This window comes from Cherax quadricarinatus, chromosome 1, assembly GCF_038502225.1.
Source record: "Cherax quadricarinatus isolate ZL_2023a chromosome 1, ASM3850222v1, whole genome shotgun sequence".
Classification (NCBI taxonomy): Eukaryota; Metazoa; Arthropoda; class Malacostraca; order Decapoda; family Parastacidae; genus Cherax; species Cherax quadricarinatus.
This window is the reverse complement of record NC_091292.1, coordinates 89683336-89708988: the sequence shown is the minus strand read 5'-3', so window position 1 is coordinate 89708988 and position 25653 is coordinate 89683336. Positions and strand designations below refer to the sequence as shown.

General features: G+C 39.8%; 1 protein-coding gene across 5 annotated transcripts in view; it reads right to left on the bottom strand.

The window, feature by feature from the left end:
• Positions 1-25653, bottom strand: part of LOC128689532 (uncharacterized) — a 129438-nt gene that overhangs the window by 91017 nt on the left and 12768 nt on the right. For 3 of the 5 annotated variants that reach the window (XM_070083721.1, XM_070083715.1, XM_070083736.1), the window contains exons 2-3: positions 19826-19948; positions 18808-19062 (exon numbers count right to left, since the gene is read on the bottom strand). In XM_070083721.1, coding sequence (XP_069939822.1) covers positions 18808-19048 — 241 coding nt within the window. In that variant the 5' untranslated portion in view covers positions 19049-19062; positions 19826-19948. Of the gene's footprint in view, positions 1-18807; positions 19063-19825; positions 19949-25653 lie in introns of those variants that run through there. The other 2 variants (XM_070083726.1, XM_070083744.1) reach the window with 2 other exon arrangements.

The following is a 25653-nucleotide window of genomic DNA, read 5'->3' as shown; positions in this document are numbered from 1 at the left end:
CAGCAGCTGACAGTGCTACAGCAGCAGCAGCATCAGCAGTTGACCATGGTACCACAGTATTTCGATAATATTTCTCACCCTTTTTACCACAGGGTTGGCACTAGAAGCTTTCTTGGGGCCCATGGTCACTTATTTTGCAGATAAAATCACCAAAAATGCTGTAATAATATGAAATGTTCCGATTGTATGCTTGGATGTTACCGCAGAGGCTGGCTTGTAAACAATGCCACCGGCGGAACATGTGAGGCTGGCTCAGGCCTCAAATAGACGTGTCTCGGACGAGTAGCGCTGAGCGAGCTTTTTAGCGCTATGCAAGGCAAAATTTTAGTGATAAAATGTATCACTATGCGGATTTAACGTTATGTGATGCCAACAGTATGCGGGGGTCCACTGTAGTCTCCTGTGCACGAGTTTCTCAAAGATTTTGGAGAGCAGTGGTAAGTTTGATATTGGCCTATAGTTGTTTAAATCTGTAGGGTCACCACCTTTATGTATTGGTGTAACCCTTGCCGTCTTGAGTAGTTTCGGGAAGGTGCTAGTTTCTAGTGACTTGTTAAAAAGTAATGAGATAGTATGCGAGAGGACATGGGCCGCTCTCTTGTACAATAATGGTGGGACATGAGACAGATTCCCTGAGTTATTTTTAAGTGACTTTATAATCTCGGTGACTTCCGTGGGCTCAGTTGGAGCAAGATAGAAGGAATTTGGGAAATTCCCATCTAGGTAGTCCCCGGCATGGGCATTGGTACGTGGGATTTTATTGGCGAGATTAGAACCTATGGTTGAGAAGAAGTCGTTTATCTTGTTAGCTGTGTCAGTGGGTTGCAGTGGTGTTTCATTAGGTTTAGTTAGGACAATATTCTTGTTTTTTTTCAGTTTGTGGGTCCCTAGAATCTGAGAGTGTTTTCCAGGTCTTTTTTATATCTCCTCTTGTGTCAGTGAATCTACTGGAGTAGTATAGTTGTTTGGCTTTCTTTATTACTTTGGTGAGGACTGATGAATAGTGTTTAAGAATATCTTTGTGTATTAAGCCCTGTCTACATTGCTTTTCATATTGGTTTTTCTTATCAATGGATTTCAGAATGGTGCTGGTTAGCCATGGGCAACCAAGCCGTTTGTTTGTGATCTGTTTCGTTTTTATAGGACAATGTTTGCTGTATAGTCTAAGTAGTTTGTTAAGAAAAATGTCTGTCCAGTCATCAATACCTTGGAGAATTCTGTAGGCCAGCCAACAGTCTCTAGGTCAGCTGTGAACTTCCTTATTGAGGCCTCATCATGGAGTCTAAATGAGACTTTGTTGTATTCAAGTGGTGGTTTACTAATGTTTGTCAAGAGGAAGGTAGGGTAGTGGTCTGTAGTGCTATCTGTGATTATCCCTGATTTAAGGGGGGCTAGTATATTGGTCCATATGTGGTCTATTATGGTTGCACTTGTTTCAGTGAGCCTGGTTGGTTTAGTTATTGTTGGTATGAGAAGTGTGTTGTTCATATTGTTGATGAAATCAGTTACAGGCTGATCATCTAGTAGGCCAAGGTTGATGTTGAAGTCTCCAGCTAAGAGAAGGTGGTGCTTATTCATTTGTCTGTTTGTTATTAGTGCCTTTAATTTCTCACTGAAATTTGGGATGTTTGTGTGGGGTATCCGGTAAATGGCACCGATTGTTATAGGCGTCTTAAGGTTTTTTACAGTAAAATTAGCAAAAATGTATTCTCCATATTCATCACTAAAGCAAGTGGTGCTAATACAAGATAATTGGTTAGAGTAATAGATTGCAATACCACCCCCAACTTGGTATGGTCTGCAGTTGTGGATTGCTGTGTATCCTGGTAGAGGGTAGATATCTATTGTGCCCTGCTTAAGCCAGGTCTCAGTAAGAATAATGCAGGAGAAGGGTGTCTTTAGTGATTCAAGGAGTGCCAGGAGGTCATCATAGTGTTTGCTTAAGGACCTGATGTTGTAGTTAAGTACTGATAGACTTTTAGCATTGTTTAGGATAGTGCTGGCTTGTGATGCTGTGTAGTAAAGGCAGTTACTTTCCAATAGGTTTTGATTGTGTGTCAGATTATGGAGGTTTAGATCAGGGTCAACAGTTTTTAAATGATCAATCATCTTCTAGGTTTAAATTATGGTTATTTATATCCTGAGTTGTGTGTTGAGTTTTAGTACTGATATCTGTAGTGGTGGGAAGTTTGGACAAGTATATAGCTATAGCATTTTGGTCATGTAGAGTATAGTCACTAATACACATAATGAAGTTGGTGTTGTCTATGTGTTGTGCTGGAATGAGCTAAAGTACAACTAGGTATAAACTAATAATATAAAAATACAAATTAAAAATAGCACAAGACTCTCACTTGTAATTGCACTAAGGTCTAATGTAATGACTTTGGTATAGTCTATGTATTGAGCTAGAATGAGCTATAGTACAACTAGGTTTAATCTAATAATATAAAAATACAAATTAAAAATAGCACCAGGCTCTCACTAGTAATTACACTATGGTCTAATATAATGAATTTGGTATTGACTATGTATTGAGCTAGAATGAGCTATAGTACAACTGAGTTTAATCTAATGATATAAAAAAGGCACAAGACTCTCAGTTGTAATTGCATTAAGGTGTTATATAAGTTGTTTACAAGAATTAGAGTATAACTAGATTTAAATTGACGAGATAAAATACACAAGTTAAGGTAGCAAAAGAATAAAAAAAGTAGAAAAAAAAATATATGAGGTAGTTGGTACTAGTTAGCAAAAGATAGTTAAGGGCCTTGAACAATAATGTAATTGAAATATACACTAATTGCACACAGAATATAGTCACTAAGATATGAAAACAATCTTAGAGTAGGACTTATAATATAAACTTATAATATAAAAATACAAATTGAAATGGTACTTGCAATTGCACTAGGGTCTGGTATAGGTTGTTGACAAGATCAAGAGTATAACTAGATTTAAATTGACAAAATAAAATTCACAATTAAAGTACCAAAAGAATAATAAGTAAAAAATAACAATGGCAATGTCTTGGTTATAATATGATAGTAAGATGGTAGACAGGTACAAAGGATAATATAAAGGTTGGAGTTGAATATACAAACTTGGAAATTTGGCAACAAAATGTTATGGGAAGTATAAAATAATGATTAATGTACAAAAGTAAAATTGACTGGTAGTAAATATGGTGTTTAACCCTTTCAGTAAGCCAAAATCTAAGTCACGAGTGTACAAAAATTTTGAAAAAAAAAGTAATGTTTATTTCATTCAGTATTGCACTGGTAGTTATACTTGAGGTTATTTGGCAGTACAAGGTAATTAACCCTTTGACTGTTTCAGGCCCCTCTCTGAAACTGTCATTCTATGTCGCCAAATATTCAAAAAAAAAAATTATTTTTTCTTATGAAAATGTTAAGATTATTTTTCTGAGTGTTTTAGTCCCAAAAAAAAATTTTTGCCATCGGTACTTACCGAGATATAGAGCCGTGAAGTTTGCAGAAAATGAGCCGCGTATGGCAACAGCGGCGACTGCTGCTCACCCGATAAACTTTAGTTTACTTGTAATTGAAGGTTTTTTGTTTTTTTCACTATTTTATTTTTTCACATAACTTATGTGGCCTATGAGACCAAAGTAAGGTGCAATGTATATATATACACTCGTTGTATACAACACAATAAGCACACAAACATAATTATCAATATATTGTTTACAAAACTTTTTTACAAAAACAAACAAACATCATCATCATCATCATCATCATCATCCTCCTCCTCCTCCTCCTCCTCCTCCTTCTCCTCCTCCTCCTCCTCCTCCTCCTCCTCCTCCTCCTCCTCCTCCTCCTTCTCCTCCTTCTCCTCCTCCTCCTTCTCCTCCTCCTTCTCCTCCTCCTCCTTCTCCTCCTCCTCCTTCTCCTCCTTCTCCTCCTTCTCCTCCTCCTTCTCCTCCTCCTTCTCCTCCTCCTTCTCCTCCTCCTTCTTCTCCTCCTCCTTCTCCTTCTCCTCCTCCTTCTCCTCCTCCTTCTCCTCCTCCTTCTCCTCCTCCTTCTCCTCCTCCTTCTCCTCCTCCTCCTCCTCCTCCTTCTCCTCCTCCTCCTCCTCCTCCTCCTCCTCCTCCTCCTCCTCCTCCTCCTCCTCCTCCTCCTCCTCCTCCTCCTCCTCCTACTCCTCCTTCTCCTCCTCCTCCTCCTCCTCCTCCTCCTCCTCCTCCTCCTCCTACTCCTCCTCCTCCTCCTCCTCCTCCTCCTCCTCCTCCTCCTCCTCCTCCTCCTCCTCCTCCTCCTCCTCCTCCTCCTCCTCCTCCTCCTCCTCCTCCTCCTCCTCCTCCTCCTCCTCCTCCTCCTCCTCCTCCTCCTCCTCCTCCTCCTCCTCCTCCTCCTCCTCCTCCTCCTCCTCCTCCTCCTCCTCCTCCTCCTCCTCCTCCTCCTCCTCCTCCTCCTCCTCCTCCTCCTCCTCCTCCTCCTCCTCCGCCTCCTCCACCTCCTCCTCCTCCTCCTCCTCCTCCTCACCCTCCTCCTCCTCCTCCTCCTCCTCCTCCTCCTCCTCCTCCTCCTCTTCACCCTCCTCCTCCTCCTCCTCCTCCTCTTCACCCTCCTCCTCCTCCTCCTCCAAATCATGAAATTGATCTTCACTGACACTTCCATCTGTGTTAGAGCATCACTTGGGAAGAGAAGAGTCCCAGATTTGCTGGGGAATCACATATTTCTTACCGCTAGACATGCTGAAAAAGGACAACTGAAATGGCATTCCCACAATGCACCACTGGCTCCCCGATTTTTTTTATATGGTGCACACTGACCATGGAGACCCATTCTCTCACATGTGGGCCTACCAGCTTTCTCCTGCTTGATTTGAAGCTGCTAGAATTTATGCGTATAAATACGTCAGAAACATTGGCTCGTAAGACGTATTTATACGTCAGAAACAGTGGACCCCCGCATAACGATGGCATCACATAGCGATTATTTCGCATACCGCTTACTTTAATTGCAAAAATTTTGCCTCACATACCGCTTAAAAACCCGCTTACCGATTTTCGTCCGAGACGCGTCCAATGTGCGGCCTGAGCCACGCTCACATGTTCCGCCGGTGGCATTGTTTACCAGCCAGCCTCCGCGGTAACATCCAAGCATACAATCGGAATATTTCGTATTATTACAGTGTTTTCGGTGCTTTTTCTGGAAAATAAGTGACCATGGGCCCCAAGAAAGCTTCTAGTGCCAACCCTACAGCAATAAGGGTGAGAATTACAATAGAGATTAAGAAAAAGATCATTGATAAGTATGAAAGTGGAGTGCATGTCTCCGAGCTGGCCAGGTTGTATAACAAACCCCAATCAACCATCGCTACTATTGGTGGTACAGCTGCTGCTGCTGCTGCACTGTCAGCTGCTGCTGCTGCTGCACTGTCAGCTGCTGCTGCTGCTGTAGCACCGTTGTTGGTGTGGCTTATTGAGAATACCAAGAAACAATTAACCCCAGAGGATTTGCCACCCAGGATAACCCAAAAAAGTCAGTGTCATCGATGACTGTCTAACTTATTTCCATTGGGGTCCTTAATCTTGTCTCCCAGGATGCAACCCACACAAGTCGACTAACACTCAGGTGAACAGGGAAAAATGCCTGGAACTAGTGCTCATATTGGTGAATTTAAAGCCAGCAAAGGTTGGTTTGAGAGATTTAAGAATCGTAGTGGCATACACAGTGTGATAAGGCCTGTTCTGGAAGAAAATGCCAAACAGGACCTACAGTACTCAGGAGGAAAAGGCACTCCCAGGACACAGTGTCTCATCAGTCATTGCTGCATCTTCAATAAAGGTAAGTGTCATTTATTCTTCATTTAGTAGACTAGTACATGCACAATATATACTGTGCATGTACTACTCTACTATTGTGCATGTATCCTTCTCTTTGTGTGTGGGAAAATGTATATTTCATGTGGTAAAATTTTTTTTTTCATACTTTTGGGTGTCTTGCACGGATTAATGTGATTTCCATTATTTCTTATGGGGAAAATTCATTCACATAGCGATTATTTCGCATAACAATTACCCCTCTTGCACGGATTAAAATCGTTAACCGGGGGTCCACTGTACTCTAAGATAGTAAATGTGGTATTAAAACAGGTTAAGGTAATTAGACAAGTAATGGTTATTAAATGTCAAAAATGTTAAGAGTAAATTGTATTGATAGTAAAAATGGTAATTATTAATTTTAGTAAGTAATATCAGTTGATAGTATTTAAAAAAATATGAGGTAGTAATATGAACAGAGAAAGTATCAATTCAGCTAATATTTAAGCAAACAATAGTAAATAAGAAAATTACATAAGGTGACTTATGCTTACTAGTAAAGTCACAAAATGAGGTAGTTGATTATTTAATTACTAAGAGATTGTACTATGAAATTTGAACAATAATGGAGCAAAACATACACTACATTACATAGGCTTTTAACCCTTTGACTGTCGCGGCCGTATATATACGTTTTACGAGGTGCCGTGTTTGACGTACATGTACTCATAAATTCTAGCGGCTTCAAATCAAGCAGGAGAAAGCTGGTAGGCCCACATGTGAGAGAATGGGTCTGTGTGGTCAGTGTGCACCATATAAAAAAAATCCTGGAGCACGCAGTGCATAATGAGAAAAAAAAAAACTCCGACCGTTTTTTTTAATTAAAATGCCGACTTTGTGGTCTATTTTCGTATAGTATTTATGGTTGTATTCTCGTTTTCTTGGTCTCATTTGATAGAATGGAAAACATATTACAGAAATAGAGGTGTTTTTGATTGATTTTACTATAAAAAAAACCTAGAAATGGAGCTCAAAGTAGGGGAAATGTTTGATTTTTGCCAATGTTCAAAAGTAAACAAATGATGCCATTGTCCAATAAATGTCCAACTAGCCATTCTAATATGCAGTCATGAATGGGTTGATGTTATTTATACAGTTATTACAGCATTGCAGTAGTCTGCATAATAGTAAGTCTAATATTTTTTGTTTGAATAAAAATTCAAAATAGAAAGCAAGAGTAATATCAGAGGGGCCTGGAGACGTGACTGATGAACAAAGAAAACGTTATTTTAGAGCCTGGAATGTCTGCATTGTTCATTCTGGACCTTATTTTGAAATTGTCATATTTTTTAGTTTTCGTGAAATTGGCCAAATTGCAAATTTCTGACCACATTATTAGGTAGTTGAAATCAGTAAATGGGCATTTTGCGACACCAGGAGACACCTCAGGATTTGGGGTTGTGACAGTCAAGGAATTAAGGGTCTTCAATCTCTCTTCATATGGGATTTCTAATGCTATGTATTAATTTAGTCATTCTACGCTGAGTGTTTTCTAATGAATTCATGTCCATTCTGTAATATGGGGACCAGAACTGAGCTGCATAATCTAGGTGAGGCCTTACTAATGATGTATAAAGCTGTAATATAACTGCTGGACTTCTGTGCTTACACCTCTTGATATAAATCCCAGTAATCTGTTTGCCTTATTACGTACGCTTAGGCATTGCTGTCTTGATTTAACCCTTTCAGGGTCGAGAGGCCTTCTAAACTTGTTCTCAGGCTCGAATTTTTTTTGGAAAAAATAATTATTTTTTCTTATGAAAAGATAGAGAATCTTTTCTCCATCATAATGACACCAAAAGTATGAAATTTGATGGAAAACTTACGGAATTATGCTCTCGCGAAGTTAGCGGTCTCGACGATGTTTACGATGTTTATCGGCGATTTCGCCCACTTTGAGCCCTATTTTCGGCCAATTCCAGTGTACTAGTCAACAAAAATCATAACTATTTCGCTAGAACTCCATTTTTTTCTATCGAATGAGTACAAGAAACCACCCATTTACGGATTTCAACTATCCAATAAAGTCATCAGAACTTAGCAATTTTGCCAATTTCACACAAATTTCAAAAGATGCCAATTTCCAAATAGGGTCCAGAATAAACAAGAAAGACATTCCTGGCACTAAAATAACATTTCCTCTGTTCATTAGTCACGTCCCCAGGCCCCTCTTATATTTCTTTTGCTTTCCACTTTGAATTTTTATTCTCACAAAAAATAGAAGATTTACTGTTACGTAGACTACTGCATTAGTGTAGAAATGGTATAAATAATATCAGTGCACTTGTGAAAGAATATTACACTCACCAGTTGACATGTTTTGGATGCGTGGCATGATTTGTTTACTTTTGAACTTTGGCAAAAATCGAACATTTCTGCTACTTTGAGCTCAATTTCAAGGTACTTTTCATTGTGAAACCAATCAAAATCATCTCCATTTCTGTAATATATCATCCATTCTATAAAATGAAACCAGGAAAACTAGAATACAACAATAAATACCATGCAAAAATACAGTGCAAAGTCGCTGTTTTAAACCAAAAACACGGTCAGTCTTTTTTTTCTCATTACGTACTGTGTGCTGCAGGACTTATTTTATACTGTGCACACTGACCACATAGACCCATTCTTTCATATGTAGGCCTACCAGCTTTCTCTCGCTAGATTTGAAGGCGCTAGAATTTACACGTACTAGTACGTCAATAACCCTGGTGCCTAAGCCGTACTACTACGTCAGAAACCCTGAAAGGGTTAAGGTTGCTGCTTACCATAACTCCCAAGTCCTTTTCGCAATCTGTTACAGCTAAGTTCTACATGATTTAACTTATAAGTGCTAGAGTTATGGACACTACCCCGGGTTCAAAACCTTGCATTTATCTACATTGAACTGCATCTGCCACTTTTCTGCCCAGGTACTGAATTTGTCTAAATCCTCCTGAAGTTCCCTGATATCTACATTTGAATCAATTATCCTACAAATCTTTGTGTCATCGGCAAATTTGCTCATTTCATTAGTAATTCCCTCATCAAGGTCATTGATATATATTACAAACAACAACGGACCTAAGACTGACCTCTGTGGAACGCCACTTGTTACAGATCCCCACTTGGATTTAACCCCATTTCTGCACACTCTTGCAGCTCTTCAGTGGTTAGCTCTTCCCTGTGATCATCCACCAACTCTTCCACATCCTGGCCACTCACACTCAACCCCATGGACTGCCCCAGACACAATAGATTCCACAATAAGCATAGGGTCATCAGGGTCAGCCTCAAACCCTTCAAAATCCTTCTTGAGGACACATTCTGGCCACAATTTTCTCTAAGCAGAGTTAATCGTCCTGGAAATCGCTCCCTGCCAAGCCTTATCTATAAGGCTTATGCAGTGGAGGATACTGAAGTGATTCCTCCAGACTTCTTTTAGAGTCAATTCAAAGCACTTTTGAAACACTGCTTTTGTGTGTAGTTTTTTGAAGTTTGAAATGACGTGCTGGTCCATGGGCTGGACAAGAGGAGTGGTATTAGGGGGCAAGAACTTCACTGTGATGAAACTAAACTCCAACAATTGGTCTTCCAAGCCTGGAGGATGAGAAGGAGCATTGTCCATTACCAGGAGGCATTTGAGTGGCAAATGCTTTTCCAGGAGGTATTTCCTCACACTCGGGCCGAACGCTTCATTGACCCACTCAATGAAAATTTGCCTCATGACCCATGCCTTATTGTTAACCTTCCACATCACATACAATTTACTCTTGATGACATTGTGTTTCTTGAACACTCGGGGATTTTCAGAATGATACACCAGTAAAGGCTTCACTTTGAAATCCCCACTAGTGTTACCACAGAACAAAAGAGCCAATCCTTCTTCCAAAAGAGGCCTATTTCATCACAATTGAAGACGTTTTAGGGAAAGAATCCATCAGCCTCTACGTACTCCTTGAATTCATCAATGAATTCTTTGGCCCCACGTTTGTCCGAACTTGCAGCCTCGCCCTGCCTTACCACACTGTGTATGCCAGTTCGCTTCTTGAATTTGTTGAACCAGTCTCTGCTGGCCTTAAATTCACTAACAGCAGCACTTATTCCAGGCATTTTCTTTGCGAGATCCGCATGCAACTGCCTTGCCTTTTCACAAATCATCGACTCCACAACACTATCTCCCACTAACTGTTTTTCGTTGATCCCCACCAACAACAACTTCTCAACATCTTCAATTGTTTGTGATCACTGTTTCGTTAGCGCATTTACCCCTTTTGCAACATCAGCTTTCATGATTTCTTTTTTCTTCACCAGGATGGAACTGATCATTGATGCGGACTTCCCGTACATCCTGGCGAGATTGGCCATGCGTACACTACTTTCGTACTTTGCTACGAGTTCTTTCTGGAATTCCATCATGTTTCTCGCCTTCTTTATCAACGGGCTGACACTCGGAACTTTCTTTGGCCCCATGGTGGCTTATTTAGCAGTCGCACTCAATAAATAAGTACAAAAAACAGTGGATTATTATGAAATGTTTCGGATGAACACATGAGGTAATGCTCACTCAATGACAAACAAAGGCAGACTGAGTCAGAGCGTGTGGTATGCTTTGTGTGGGTGCGGGCAGGTGGATGCATTTGGTACAGCTGACCATTGTCAACTCCACAAAAACCGAGCGGATGTATGAAAACTGGGACAAAATTTCAACAAAAAAAGTTGTCAAAAACCAAATCTTATGAAAACCAGGGCATACGAAAACCTAGGTTCCACTGTACATGCATCTCATACGTTACTCAGTTGTTTGTTACTTCATCAATTTTCAATGTTTTCATCAGCCCATCTCATCTCCAGATAGTAACCATGGCACTCAAGAGGAATACAAGTGATGCTGGAGGTTCCAAGAAGAAGAAAAGAAGAATAAGCACATAGTCTAGGTGTTTTGAAAATAAATGAGATTTTAGATAAGCTTAAAAGTGGTGCATGTATAATGGAGACAGCACAAGCCTTTGGTCTCAGTGAAGCAACAATTAATATGATTAACCCGTAAACGGTCCAAATGTATATATATGTTCTCTCGCCCAGTGCCCTGAATATTTTGAGAATTTTTTTTTTTTTATAGAAATAAAGAGCACATTTTTGTAAGTGTTATAGGATAAAAAAAAAATTAGGGTCTGTACTTACTGAGATATGAGGCTGCAAAGTTGGCACTTGGCAATCACCTGACAGCAACATGGAGTGTTGCCGCTTGCAGAAATTCTACATGTTTACCGTTTTTTCCATTTTTTTCTTTTACTTTTCTTGGTTTTTATATGATACTGTACTTATGTTTTATAGTAAATCTTTTGATTTCAATGCCAATTGCTATTTATACACCAATATTATGTACTAAATTATTATCATATTGTTACAAACACACATGTACACACTGGTAGGTGATTTTTGCACACCCAACTGAATCACATTCTATTATCTACAACTATATACAAGTATTTACATGTCCCACTTATGTTTCTAGACTTCCACGATTGTATGATACTCCATGAAGCATGAATTCGAACATAGTGCCACTCCACACTGGTGACATACGAATCGTGTGTCCCGCTGTTGGGGTCATTTTGTGGTGGTAGCACACACAACAAACTTTTCCTGGGAATGATTCTTCTCTGGGGTAGGTGGTATTGGTACCAGCTAGTGACAATTAGGGATGATTCGGTCTGGCATTTCCCCCACTGGATGTGGTTGTGGTTGGGGGGCAAGTCGCTGTTGAGGGGCAGGTACAGGTGTGGTACCATACTTTTTTGCTATCTTTTTTTACAACATTCAGAGAAAATTCTGCAAAACGTACATAATGAATACATTGAGTACTGCAATGTCTACAAGGTGGAAAAACAGTTTTATATACCACTTGCGACTCCTATGCACATAGTCAACGAACCCTATCATCACGTCACACTTGTCAACTAGTCACATATTGTTCATATAGTCGACTACAACAGTTGGCTTGACAATACGTTCATTGGTGTCCTGGTTCACTTTGTCTGTTCGTACCATCTCGTTTCTGTGGATCGTTGACAGCAATGTCACATCCCGTTTGTCATGCCATGTCAGTGCCATGATGTCACTGGCATAAAACACCTGCACTGCACCTTCAACACTGCCTCCACTGAACCTTGGCATATGTTTTCTATTCCTTCTCACTGTTCCACACATATCAGTATTGTTCACACATAGAAAATCAGCGAGCATAGGGCTTGTATACCAGTTGTCTGTGTACAATGTATGGCCAATGCCAAGGTATGGTTCCATCATCTTGCAAACAACATCACCAGAAATGCCCAACATGTGCCTGGTATTGTCAAGTGTGTTTCTCCCAGTGTATACAATGACATCCAACACAAGACCACTCTCACAGTCACACATAACAAAGAGTTTTATACCAAAGCGATGACATTTGTTTGGTATATATTGCTTGAATGATAGGTGTCCCTTAAACAAACTCAAGGATTCATCAACAACAATGTTCTTGAAGGGATAAAAATATATGCACTGAATTTCTGCTTCATATAAACACTTTCCAGATTTTGTACAGGTCATTTCTATTGGGCATATTCCTGTATGAGAAGTGCAACATTCATAGCAACAGAATGAATCTGTTGCAGGGAAGAAGGTCACAGAAGACAGGAGTACTGATAAAGTAGTCTGTGGCCCAGTAGTTACGTATATTGTTCTTATAGGTATGTGGCATAAGCATAACAGTGGCAAGGAATAAATACATTTCAGCCACTGTTGTATCTTTCCACCTGTGCAGCCATGATGATTCCCCAACCTCTGCTGTATTGTCCATGATATAGCGGTAATAATTGTTCGTCTGGGTCACTATCAAGTTCATTATAGGCTCGTCAAAGTATAACTGGAAAAAGTAACTCTGTAGACTCATTCGTTATGGGACATTCTGGCAGGATGCCACTTCCACTCGCATCAAAATCAAAAGGCTGTGGCACGAATATACTTTGTGTCCAGTTCCACTCTCAGTCGTGATGAATGGTTTGAAAAACCGACAAGTTGAAGATTGAGACACTTATGCAGCATATGGGAATCTTTATTCAGGAAACGTTTCGCCACACAGTGGCTTCATCAGTCCAATACAAAGAGGAAGGCGTAAGGAGAGGAGGAGTATGAGGTAATCAGTCCCTCAACCTGGAGTCGATGTGTTCAGTCCATCAATCTTGTAGAATGTACAGCATAGGGCCGTAGACGTGGCTTATATACTGTAGTGAGGTGAGGTGAAGCAGGTGGAGGCGGGGTCATAGTGGTACCATCCACTAGTCGAAGTAGGTCTTCGTCCAAAGGTTGAACAAGTGTTGAAGAATTCTTTGTAACAAGATCCCATGATGCTGCAGTGTCTGACAGTTGTGATGAATGGTCTGAAAAACCGACAAGTTGAAGATTGAGACACTTATGCAGCATATGGGAATCTTTATTCAGGAAACGTTTCGCCACACAGTGGCTTCATCAGTCCAATACAAAGAGGAAGGCGTAAGGAGAGGAGGAGTATGAGGTAATCAGTCCCTCAACCTGGAGTCGATGTGTTCAGTCCATCAATCTTGTAGAATGTACAGCATAGGGCCGTAGACGTGGCTTATATACTGTAGTGAGGTGAGGTGAAGCAGGTGGAGGCGGGGTCATAGTGGTACCATCCACTAGTCGAAGTAGGTCTTCGTCCAAAGGTTGAACAAGTGTTGAAGAATTCTTTGTAACAAGATCCCATGATGCTGCAGTATATAAGCCACGTCTACGGCCCTATGCTGTACATTCTACAAGATTGATGGACTGAACACATCGACTCCAGGTTGAGGGACTGATTACCTCATACTCCTCCTCTCCTTACGCCTTCCTCTTTGTACTGGACTGATGAAGCCACTGTGTGGCGAAACGTTTCCTGAATAAAGATTCCCATATGCTGCATAAGTGTCTTAATCTTCCACTCTCAGTCACATTGTGCAGGGCGGACCTGTGGAATGGGGTGTGGAGGGGGCAGGAGGGGGGACAGGAGTGGAGGCAGCACATGGTTGAGGAAGTGCCGGGTAGTCCACCCACTGCGCAATGTGGTCCAGGCACCATGCCACCCACCACTACTCCCCCCATCTCTGCATATTCACCTTCACTATCAATGGCTGGGGTTTTGGATCGTGACCTGCCACAACCCTTGGGGACTGCATATGGCACAATGCCTGAACGTAGGTGACAACACCTAAAAGCACACTTCACTGGTGAATAATGAAGATCATTATCACTAAAACACCAAGAAAACGATAGTTTCCTCTTGCGTAGTTGCCTATGGGTAACACTTGCTACTCCAGAGGTGCTTGGCCCAGGGTCTGGTGTGGCCACACTGGCTACCCCAGAGGTGCTTGGCCCAGGGTCTGGTGTGGCCACACTGGCCACCCCAGAGGTGATGGGCTGAGGATCATCTGGGTTATCGTTGATATTTTCACCAATTCCTTGATTATTAGTGGCCACATCTGTGTCAAATCCACTAAACTCACGTTCTATATCACTTTCCTCGAATAGTAGAGTGCTGATACGACGAGGCATTAGTGAATCATGATGATGTGCCATGATGTTGACCCAAGATGGACCTGAATGTAACTGGTGCTACCATGCAATACCCAGGCATCCCCAATTTTTTTCATATGGCACACACTGAGTATGCAGACCCATTCTCTGGTGTCCAGGCAATTCAGGCCTATTGCGCCAATTTTGAAGGAATGAAAAATAAAACGTAAATATACGTTCGGGGCACTAGTGGTAAGAACATATATATACGTTTGGACCATTTACAGGTTAAAATACAGCCTCTCCTCACTTAACAATGGAGTTCTGTTTCTAATACTACTTCAGTAAATGAATTCGTTGCTAAACGAGGAGCATACTACAATGGTAGTGGGTTTATGTCAACTATCTTTGATAATGCTTTAATTTCACCCTTGTACCATTTATAACATTTTTAGTACAGTAGACCGTCATTTAACACGGTAGTTACATTCCTGAAAATGGTGTGTTAGGTCTATTTTACCCTGCAATACATTATACAACTGACAATAAGTCATCAGCTGCTCTAAACACCATTTCAAGGTCCTCTTCAGTGAAAAAGTCTAACTTTAAGTCATTCAGTAAGTCAGTCAAGTCATTCAGTCAGTCAGTCAAGTCATTCATTCATTCAGTCAGTCAAGTCATTCAGTCAAGTTAGTAAGTTATTCAGTCAAGTCAGTAAGTCATTCAGTCAAGTCAGTAAGTCATTCAGTCAAGTCAGTAAGTCATTCAGTCAAGTCACTGTCAGTCAGTCAAGTCAGTAACTCATTCAGTCAAGTCAGTAAGTCATCAGTCAAGTCAGTAAGGCATTCAGTCATTCAGTAAGTCATTCAGTCATTCAGTAAGTCATTCAGCAAGTCATTCAGTAAGTCAGTGAGGCAATCACACAAACTCATATTTGCCTCATTTTATGTGCACAGTGATGAATCATTACAGCCACAAGTTATCTCTTGTCTAATATCTCTGTTTTCTTCGTTAACTCTAAGACTTAACTGCTTAAATCTTTTCTTGCCACTTTCAGCAACACTTGTATATGCCTACTGGGTGCCATGATTGCTTGGCAAATTTAAGATATGGCAATTAAAATACGTGTGTAAAGAAACACAGCAAGCTTCCGAGTATCATCGTCCTACACATGTATGAACCGAACTGAAGGCTGGGAGGGTGGTGTGGGTGGGTGGTGTTAAATTAATATACCGAAGTGTTACATAAAATTGCGCCACAATTCTTCAATCGTGCTATACCCGAACTGTGCCAAATAAACTCGTGTTAAATGATGGTCTACTGTATACGTACAGTGGACCCCCGCTTTACGATCACCTCCCAATGCGACCGATTATGTAAGTGTATTTTTGTAAGTGCGTTTGTACGTGTATGTTTGGGGGTCTGAAATGGACTAATCTAATTCACAATATTCCTTATGGGAACAATTTCGTTCAGTACTGGCACCTGAACATACTTCTGGAATGAAATAATATCGTAAACTGGGGGTCCACTGTATTTTTAAATGTTTATACAGTAGTGTACTGTATATTGTAATAAACAGAATAGAGGAAATCTGCTCTAACATACATTACAGTGGTACCTCGAGTTTCGAACAGCTCCCAACTCGAACAATTATGTAAGTGTATTTTTGTAAGTGCTTTTGTAAGTGTATTTTTGGGGGTCTGAAACGGACTGATCTAATTTGCATTATTCCTTATGGGAACAAATTCGTTCGGTATCGGCACTCGAACAGCCTTCTGGAACTAATTAAGTTCGTAACTCGAGGTACCACTGTATTCTGGTATGATTACTGACCAGAGAGCCCATTGTAAGTCTGAGTCATCGGTAAACGAGTACAGTGGACCCCCGCATAACGATGGCATCACATAGCGATTTTTCCGCATACCGATTACTTTTATCGCAAAATTTTTGCCGCGCATACCGATTAAAAACCCGCTTACCGATTTTCGTCCGAGACGCGTCCAATGTGCCCTCAGCCAGCCTCACATGTGCCGGCCGTCCCATTGTTTACCAGCCAGCCTCCGCGGTAACATCCAAGCATACACTCGGAATATTTCGTATTATTACAGTGTTTTCGGTGCTGTTTCTGGAAAATAAGTGACCATGGGCCCCAAGAAAGCTTCTAGTGCCAACCCTGTGGTAAAAAGGGTGAGAATTAGTATGGAAATTAAGAAAGATTTTGAAGGGTTTGCGGCTAACCCTGAGAAGCCTATGCCAGTTGTGGAATCCATTGTGCCTACTTCAAAGATTAAGGAAATATGTGCACAGTGGGTTGAACTGCAAACCTTTATAGATGAAAATCACCCTGACACAGCTGTTGCAAGCCGTGCTGGTGACTATTTCAATGACAATGTTGTGGCCCATTTTAGACAAATCGTAAAGGAACGGGAGGTACAGAGCTCTATGGACAGATTTGTTGTGCGACAGAGGTCCAGTGACTCTCAAGCTGGTCCTAGTGGCATTAAAAGAAGAAGGGAAGTAACCCCGGAAAAGGACTTGCTACCTCAAGTCGTAATGGAAGGGGATTCCCCTTCTAAACAGTAAGAAGATAATGCTCTCCCCTCCTCCCATCCCATCAATCATCACCAGATCTTCAATAAAAGTAAGTGTCATTTAATTGTGCATGCCTTTTTCAGTTTGTGTGTATTAAAATTAACATTTCATGTGGTAAAAAAAAATTTTTTTCATACTTTTGGGCGTCTTGCACGGATTAATTTGATTTCCATTATTTCTTATGGGGAAAATTCATTCGCATAACGATTATTTCGCATAACGATGAGCCCTCTTGCACGGATTAAAATCGTTAACCGGGGGTCCACTGTATGTCGCTAAGTGAGGAGAGGCTGTAAATTAGAAGATAAGAGCTTGTGTAATTAGTAACCCAGGTTATGACCTGAAAAGAATGACACATAGGTCACAACAGCTAAATAAGGCAGAAAAAATATTGAATGGAATGAGCAGAAAACCAAGAAAGGTCTACAAATTAAATTTCCCCGGGATCTCGAAGAAAGCTCTATCATACTATAATCAGTAAGGGAAGCCTGAACAAGAGTGTTTGTTATTGTACAATTGCCTGCATAATATTAAATTTAGGAGTGAATGTGCATCTGCTGATCATGCCTCCACTGGAAATTCCCCTCAACAATTGTAAGAAATCATTTCTGACGGTGGCTATGAGGCAAAGCAAATGTTTGATGCTGTATATTAAAAGATGCCATGTAGAACTTACATTATGAAGAACTAGACACATATGCAACATCTGGGTATCTTTATTTGTAGATGTTTCACCATCCAGTGGCTTTATCAACACAATACAAGGACATAATGTATCATATACCATTCATGTACAGAACTTACATTAGCCAGCAACTGAAAAGTGCACTTTGCCTGTTATTTGGAAATCTGCACATCATGGATGAGTGAGGCCTTATTTAAAGAGTGATTCAAGCATTATTTTATTCTCACAGTCAGCTTTTTTTTTTTCCAGCACAAATATGACATGCCTGATATTTTCAATGGACTGAGGAGTTATTAGAACATTTAAGTGCAATGTGTAGTTGCACTTAAAAGTGGTGCAGAATCTCCTCAGCAACAGATACTAACCCAGACCTTGGAGTGCCTGAATTCTATCATAAATGTAAAAATGAAGATGCAATAACCTACATCAAAATTACATGGGATGAAGTTCCCCAATCAACAGTATATACAAGCTGGGAAAAATTATGGCCATGCATTATAAATAATTTTGGAGGGTTTTCTCAGTAGTCAGGTCTGGCATGGTGATTGCCAGGTGTGGGTTTTGGTGATATTCAGCAAGATGTGAATGAACTCTTAGATGATGCTGAGGAAGTAAAAATCACAGAGGAAATGTTTGGGAAGCTTAATTCCTAGTGAAAAAAGAGGTAGATAACAATGATAACAACAGAGGATGAGGAAAAACAATGCACCAGCAACCAGAATTTAAGGTAAGAAAAGATTTATACATACCCTTTTTTTTTTTTTAGCTACATTCAATGTACTGTACATATTTTAATTATATGCACAACATTGTATCCAACTACAATTATATTACAGTATTATTATTATTATTATTATTATTTAGAATTATTAAAATAAAAATTATTTGTTTTCCATTTTTGGAGTTCCCACAAATATAACACTATTTATCTCATGTTCTTCAGTTCGATTAACAAGATTTTTTACTAACACACTATTATCAGGAATATAGCTATACAGTAGTATTAATTGTTGGTCCACAGTATTATCAGAGGGTAAAAATTAAAGTTTTATTGGAGTGATGCAAAGTTCTTGAACCCTGCATGCTCCATTGAAAACAATTAATTTGAAAAAGTAACAAATCTTAAAATACACAACTCTACCTTCTTTTAGAGCTGAAACATAGATGTGAATATACAAAGGAGAAAGTTTGTTTTGAAACATATGGCATAATGCCTCCAAATGGTCAATATCAACTTCAGCCAAGTTGAGTTCCAAATTTCCCTTAGAAAGCTGATTGGTGAACCGTCCAATGGGATAAGTGTTATACAATTCACAGGCAAGTCTGTAATAGCGTGTGAGAGTTTCTCCAAGCAACTGTAGATTAGGAGACCTTGAAGACATTTTTGCACTGTGACCTGTAATAAGAGATAGGTACTAATGAAAAGAATTTGAAAATAAAATAATGTAGCCTTAGTTCTGTAAAGATCAGGCTTCTACCATAATAACAATCATCATATTTTAAATTTTCCCAATACTGTATATTACTTATTATGCAAAACAATTAATAAGGTATCCACTTACCAAAGAAAATGTCAAATGAGCAACAATGAATACAGATGGATCACATTAACAATGATACATATACAGTGGTAGCTCGGGATACGAACAGCTCAAAACTCGAACAATTATGCAAGTGCTTTTGTAAGTGTATCTTTGAGGGTCTGAAACAGATTAATCCAATTTACATTATTCCTTATGGGAACAAATTCATTCGGTATCAGCACTCGAACAGCCTTCTGGAACGAATTAAGTGTGTATCCCGAGGTACCACTGTACACCTACCATCCGACTTACGACCTGCTCGACATACGACCATTCGACTTACGACCGTGTTTTTTATGCCAAATTTCTGGGAAATAAATAACTGTTTGTGTTGTACACAGTGTTTATCCTAAACCTTACACTATAAAATACAGTACCAACAACATAAAAAGTAAAGTAAAAAATGAAATATCAAAATACAACAATAAAATAAAGTCATTACAAAAATGGGATGTTGATATTCAGTAGTAAGGTTCATGTTATGTCCATTTCGACTTACAACCGGTTTGTCGGAACCAAACTCGGTCGTAAGTCGGATGGTACCTGTACTTGCATTCAAAAATAATTAGTACGTACACTGATGAATAAGACACCTTCCACCTCGGCTGAGGGACTGAACAGCTCAAGATGACCTCTCCACTCCTCCAAGGCTGAGGGACTAAAAACCTCAGATCTCCACTTCATCTGTCACTTTCAAGGCTGAGAAAATAAACAACTTAAAATCTCCACAGCTTCAGTTGTTTCCAATACATTGTCAGCTCTGTATTCTACTGAAGATATAATACCTAAATGTTGCCTATGTGCAGTGGTGGGCACAGCTAACTGAAAAGCTAGCTTCGACCACTAATCCACTAACTAAAAAATTAGCTCTGCTAACGCTAAACCTCTAAACAGCTGAAAAAATTAGCGGAAGCTAATGCTAGACGCTAACCACTAACTTTTTCACGTGAATTCAGATTCGGTTTAGTTTTTTGGTTGTTAACTTTTACTTTTAAGATTTTTAGAACAGACCTGGAGAGCTTCCTAATAAGATACAGAATGCCAAGGTCATATGATGATCAAGTGCCAATTAATAATAATAATAATAATAATAATAATAATAGTTTATTAGGACATGATACATAGTTGTACAAGGTATTATAGTAGCTGGGTGTACATGTCAAAAGCCCCTTGTAAGATAAGATAAGATAAGATAAGATTTCGTTCGGATTTTTAACCCTGGAGGGTTAGCCACCCAGGATAACCCAAGAAAGTTAGTGCGTCATCAAGGACTGTCTAACTTATTTCCATTGGGGTCCTTAATCTTGTCCCCCAGGATGCGACCCACACCAGTCAACTAACACCCAGGTACCTATTTGCTGCTAGGTGAACAGGACAACAGGTGTAAGGAAACGTGTCGAATGTTTCCACCTGCCGGGAATCGAACCCGGGCCCTCCGTGTGTGAAGCGGGAGCTTTAGCCACCAGGCCACTTAAGATTATCTAAGCTATAATAGATTTAATGGCAACAGTTACAGTAAACAATTTACAATATCAAGTACAATTGAGTATTTTAAACAATGAAATTTGAACATTTCAGTTTTGAAGCATTATAGTTTACAATTTTGTAACATTACAGTGAATAATATAAGAAACTGATCAATTTACTATGTAGTCATACAATTTATTAATCAGATCTAAATAAATCAAATCAATGCTCTGTAGTGCAGTAACAGTTCATATGGTCATTAGATGAGTTACAGTGCATTCAAGAGAATGGATTATTCTATTAGGTAATGCTATAAAAACATAGTTTGATAAGGTTTCTCTAATTATACAACTGGGTTATACATTTATGAAATATAAGTTATTCAATATTTGCTTTAGATTAGATATGAGAATTTATTGATCTTTGAGCATTTATTTATGGGGTCCTAAGGCTAGGGGAGTAACACAGTGAGTAATGATATTTTGAGGCAGTAGAAAGTGATTTGTTAACTATGTAGGTAAAGTTAAATTAAATACTGTGCATTTAGTTTTGGGTGAGTAGGTGGTTTTTATGTTAATCTCCTGGGTTTATTACCTGGACCTCATCAATGAGAGTGGCTACTCTCACCGCTTCAAATGTTTTGGCACCAGATGTACACCTGACCAAATCTCTCTTAAGCGGTTTGTCAGTGTTTCACAATGTTACAAATGTTACGCATTTAGTCATACCACCAACAAATGCAGTAGCCAAGCACTGATTTGCAGCATATGCTCTGGGCAACATTCTTTAAAGATTGTAATAACAAAACTAAACCCAAGTGTGTCCTCTGCAATGGAAAACATCATGCTGTTTCTGCTATCTGTCCAGAGAGGAAAAAGGAAATGCAGAAAATTCTAGAAGCTAAGAAACTGTCCAATTCTAAGAAAAACACTCCCGAGGCACCTCCAACAATGTCCCAAACTTCCTTCCCAGCTTTGCCTGGATCTAGTGGAACTCCTCAGGTCTCTCCCACTGGTTCCAATGTTCGGAATTTTGCCCCTCTTGGAGTGCCCCAATCTAACCCTCACCTACAACATACACAAACGCAACAACAAGATTCAGCCTCACCCCCCCATGTCTCAGGTATCCTCAGCTGGGGATATGACGAGAGCGCAACTAATGTATATGATGGCCAAAGACATAGCAGGTGGTGACATTCAACTCTGCTCTAGGATTTTAAATGATTTGTTAATGGCTAATGGGATCACTCCCATCACTATCCCAGATAATGTGAAGGTTATTATGGCCCAGCCTTCTCATAACAAGAAGTATGTGCCCTACTCTACTTCTACAAATAAGCCTAATTCATCCCTTGTCCAGGGATCACCCACCTCGCATACCCAGGTTGTCAACTCCCCTCAACCCGATGAGTCAATACCTGACCCTAACGATGCCCCAGAGATTGGTGCTTACTCTTCCGCTATTGCAGCTGATCCTGTTGAACAGGAACTTTCCCAGGGTCATTCACCTGGCCTACCAAATTTTCCCTTGGAGCCTCCACAGTCTCCCATTAACTCTCACGAGCTTCTACTTCCTGAAACTGGGAATATCACACCTCAGTTTTCTGATGATGACTCTAATGACTCTAATGATTCTGTTAATATTACCAATTCTAGTGAGGATGGTGACATTTTTAATACACAAGCAACTACTCAGAACTTCCCTCCTCCCCTTGACGAGTCCAGCAGGGATAGTGTGAATACCAAACATGACATTACTTGCAGGCGTTCAGACCGCAGTACACGTGCAAAGTGCAAGAAATAATGGGGATTACAATTTTCCAACTTAATGTTCAACATTCCCTTAATAACCGTTACCTCCTTGAAGTTGAACTACGTAATTACAGTCCCGATGTTATACTCTTGAATGAGACAGCTGCGAGAGTTGATCAACATATTAAATTACATGGTTACTCTACTGTGGAGAAATCGAGAGGACCCTATAGCGGCGTAGCCATCTTAGTTAAATTAGGCTATGCATTTAAAAATACACCTATCATCCGACTTATGACCGAGTTCCGTTCCGAGAAACCGGTCATAAGTCGAAATGGTCGTAAGTCGAACTTTACTACTGAATATCAACAAAACATTTTTGTAATGACTTTATTTTATTGTTTTATTTTGGTTTTTATGTTTTACTTTACTTTTAATGTTGTTAGTACTGTATTTTATACTGTAAGGTTTAGGATAAACACTATGTACAACACAAATAGTTGTTTATTTCCCAGAAATTTGGCGTAAAAAACACGGTCGTAAGTCGAGTGGTTGTAAGTCGAGCAGGTCGTAAGTCGGATGGTAGGTGTTTTCATGTTGATAAAGATAACATTCTTGCAATAGAAATGACGACATCTCATGGCCAACTAGTGATAGGAACTGGATATTTTCCCCCCGAGACAACAATATATAGAGTCAATTCCTATACATAGGATATTAAGCAGAAATATTCCAACAATTCAAGCGGGCGATTTTAATGCTCATCACCCTGCCCTCTTTAACTGTGGAGCTGGTAATCCACTGGGTGACTTGAAAGGAAAACAACTATTTAATATCATGACAGCCAGAAACTTGTCATTTCAAGGCCCATTCTTTAAATCGTATATTGGTCCTCATCCAGGGACACCAGATATAGTCCTGACAAACAGAGACTGTGACCTCTTTCATTGTCGTATCTCTCCTGGTGGAAACGTAGGATCTGACCACATTCCTGTTTTAATACAACTACAAACTTCTCCATTAAGAATACCTGTACCTCCTAAACTCAATCTCAACACCCTAGGATTTGACCCCTTCAGGGCATTTCTGGGTGATGATGAAATTATGTCGTTGGAAAATCTACCTTCCACTGCAATTGACGACGCAATCAGGTCCCTTCACAACTGAATAATTGTTGCTACTAATGCAACCTGTCAATTAGCTTCCACAAAGATCTACCAACAATATAAACCTACAAGGGAAATTAGAGACGCTTTGAGAAATTATCAAACCGAATGTCGAAGGCATCTTCAAACGCGACAACCACAAGTAGCTACATTGCACAGATTGAGGCAAGAATTAATTAACATGATTAGTCATCACAAACGTGACTTATGGAAACTGCTAGTTCTCCAAGCTAATCAGTATAAACGTGAGCCAGCAAAATTTTGGAGTAAGATCCGACAACTTTTAGGAGCAAAGCACAAGGCTCCTAACTACCTAATTCATACCTTCACTGATGAGGATGATGAAGATGTTGAGATTAAACTTGATGATCCATAGGACCAGGCTAATTTGATGGGTGATGTATGGGAGAAAATTCTCTCCCAGAATAACAGTCGTCGATTTAACAATAATCACTATCAGTTGGTAAATGAATGGAGAGATGAGAACTTAGATGATCTACAACCACTACCTTCCATCGATACATCAACTCTTGAAGATGCCCACCCGCTTACTAGCCCTATTACATTACTCGAGATGAGTAAGGTTATTGGAAGAATGCGAAATAGAGCCCCTGGTCTCTCTGGAATAACAATGAAACAAATAAAGTTCCTACCCAGAAATTGTAAACAGTCTTTGGCTAATATCTTTAATGCCATCTTGGCCTCAGGACATTTTCTAGTTGTTTTTAAGACTGCTAGGATGATCTTTCTTGCTAAGCCCAATAAAGACATCCATCAACCAGGGAACTATAGACCTATATCTTTACTTGAAGTCACTGGAAAAGTTCTTGAGAAGATCATTTCCAACAGACTGAACTACTATATGGAGTTTAATCACCTTTTTACTGAAAAACAATTTGGCTTTAGAACACATAGAGGTACCCATCATGCAATAAATATTATTTTCGATACTGTAGCAAGTCTAAAACATCAGGGCAATCTTGCCCTAATTGCCACCAGAGATGTTCATAAAGCTTTTGATAGCTTATGGCTTGATGGTCTTATATACAAACTTATTGACCTACCAGACAATAACTGGACCTTTCTCAGATTAATATATAACTTCTTAACTCAAAGAAAAATCATTCCCACCTTTCACGGCAGGTCGACAGAGCCTTTTATACCAACAGCTGGTGTCCCACAAGGTTCTTGTCTTAGTCCAATTCTATTCAACATTTATGTGAATGACCTTCCTCAACCAGAGTTTAATGATACAATTATAATGCAATTTGCAGATGATGTTATCCATGTCGTCTCATCACTCCGGTAACAGGAAAATACAAGTATGAGAGAGTCATAGAAAAAATGAATATTGAACTTCGTCGAACATCTAATTTGGAAAAGAAATGGAGAATTACGACTAACCCTGACAAAGTCCTTGTTAGCACGATAGGATGTTTTGCATCAACCATCGAAGATAAAGGGGGTATCTCCATCAGAGGTACACCTGTAGCCATTAGAAACCCTAACAAGATCTTGGGATATGAAATAGACAGGCTGCTCCACTCAACATCTCATGTAAATAAAAAGATCAACATAGCCAAAGCAGGTCTTAATAGTCTCTTTAGATTTAATCAAGCCCCTCCACATGTCAAAAAACATCTGTATAAAATGATAATAAGGCCTATACTCGAATATCCATGTGTCCCAATGTCATTAACAACAAAGATCAACATGCTACGGTTGCAACGGGTCCAGAATAGAGCTCTCCGCTTCATTACAGGCACCAGGAGGAGAGACAGAGTTAAAATGGCAGATTTACATGTACAACAAGATATTACTGCCTTAAATGTATGCCTTGACACCCTGAAGAAGAAGCAACTCTATGCAATGCAAGAACTCTACATGCCAGATAGAGCACATCCTCTCCAAGTTGAAAATACCACGGATTATATCATCAATACTCCTCCTCACAGGACTCAAAGAATGACTCTCCCACAGAGGGTCCGTCGTTTTATCCATAAAGACGATTACCATCGAC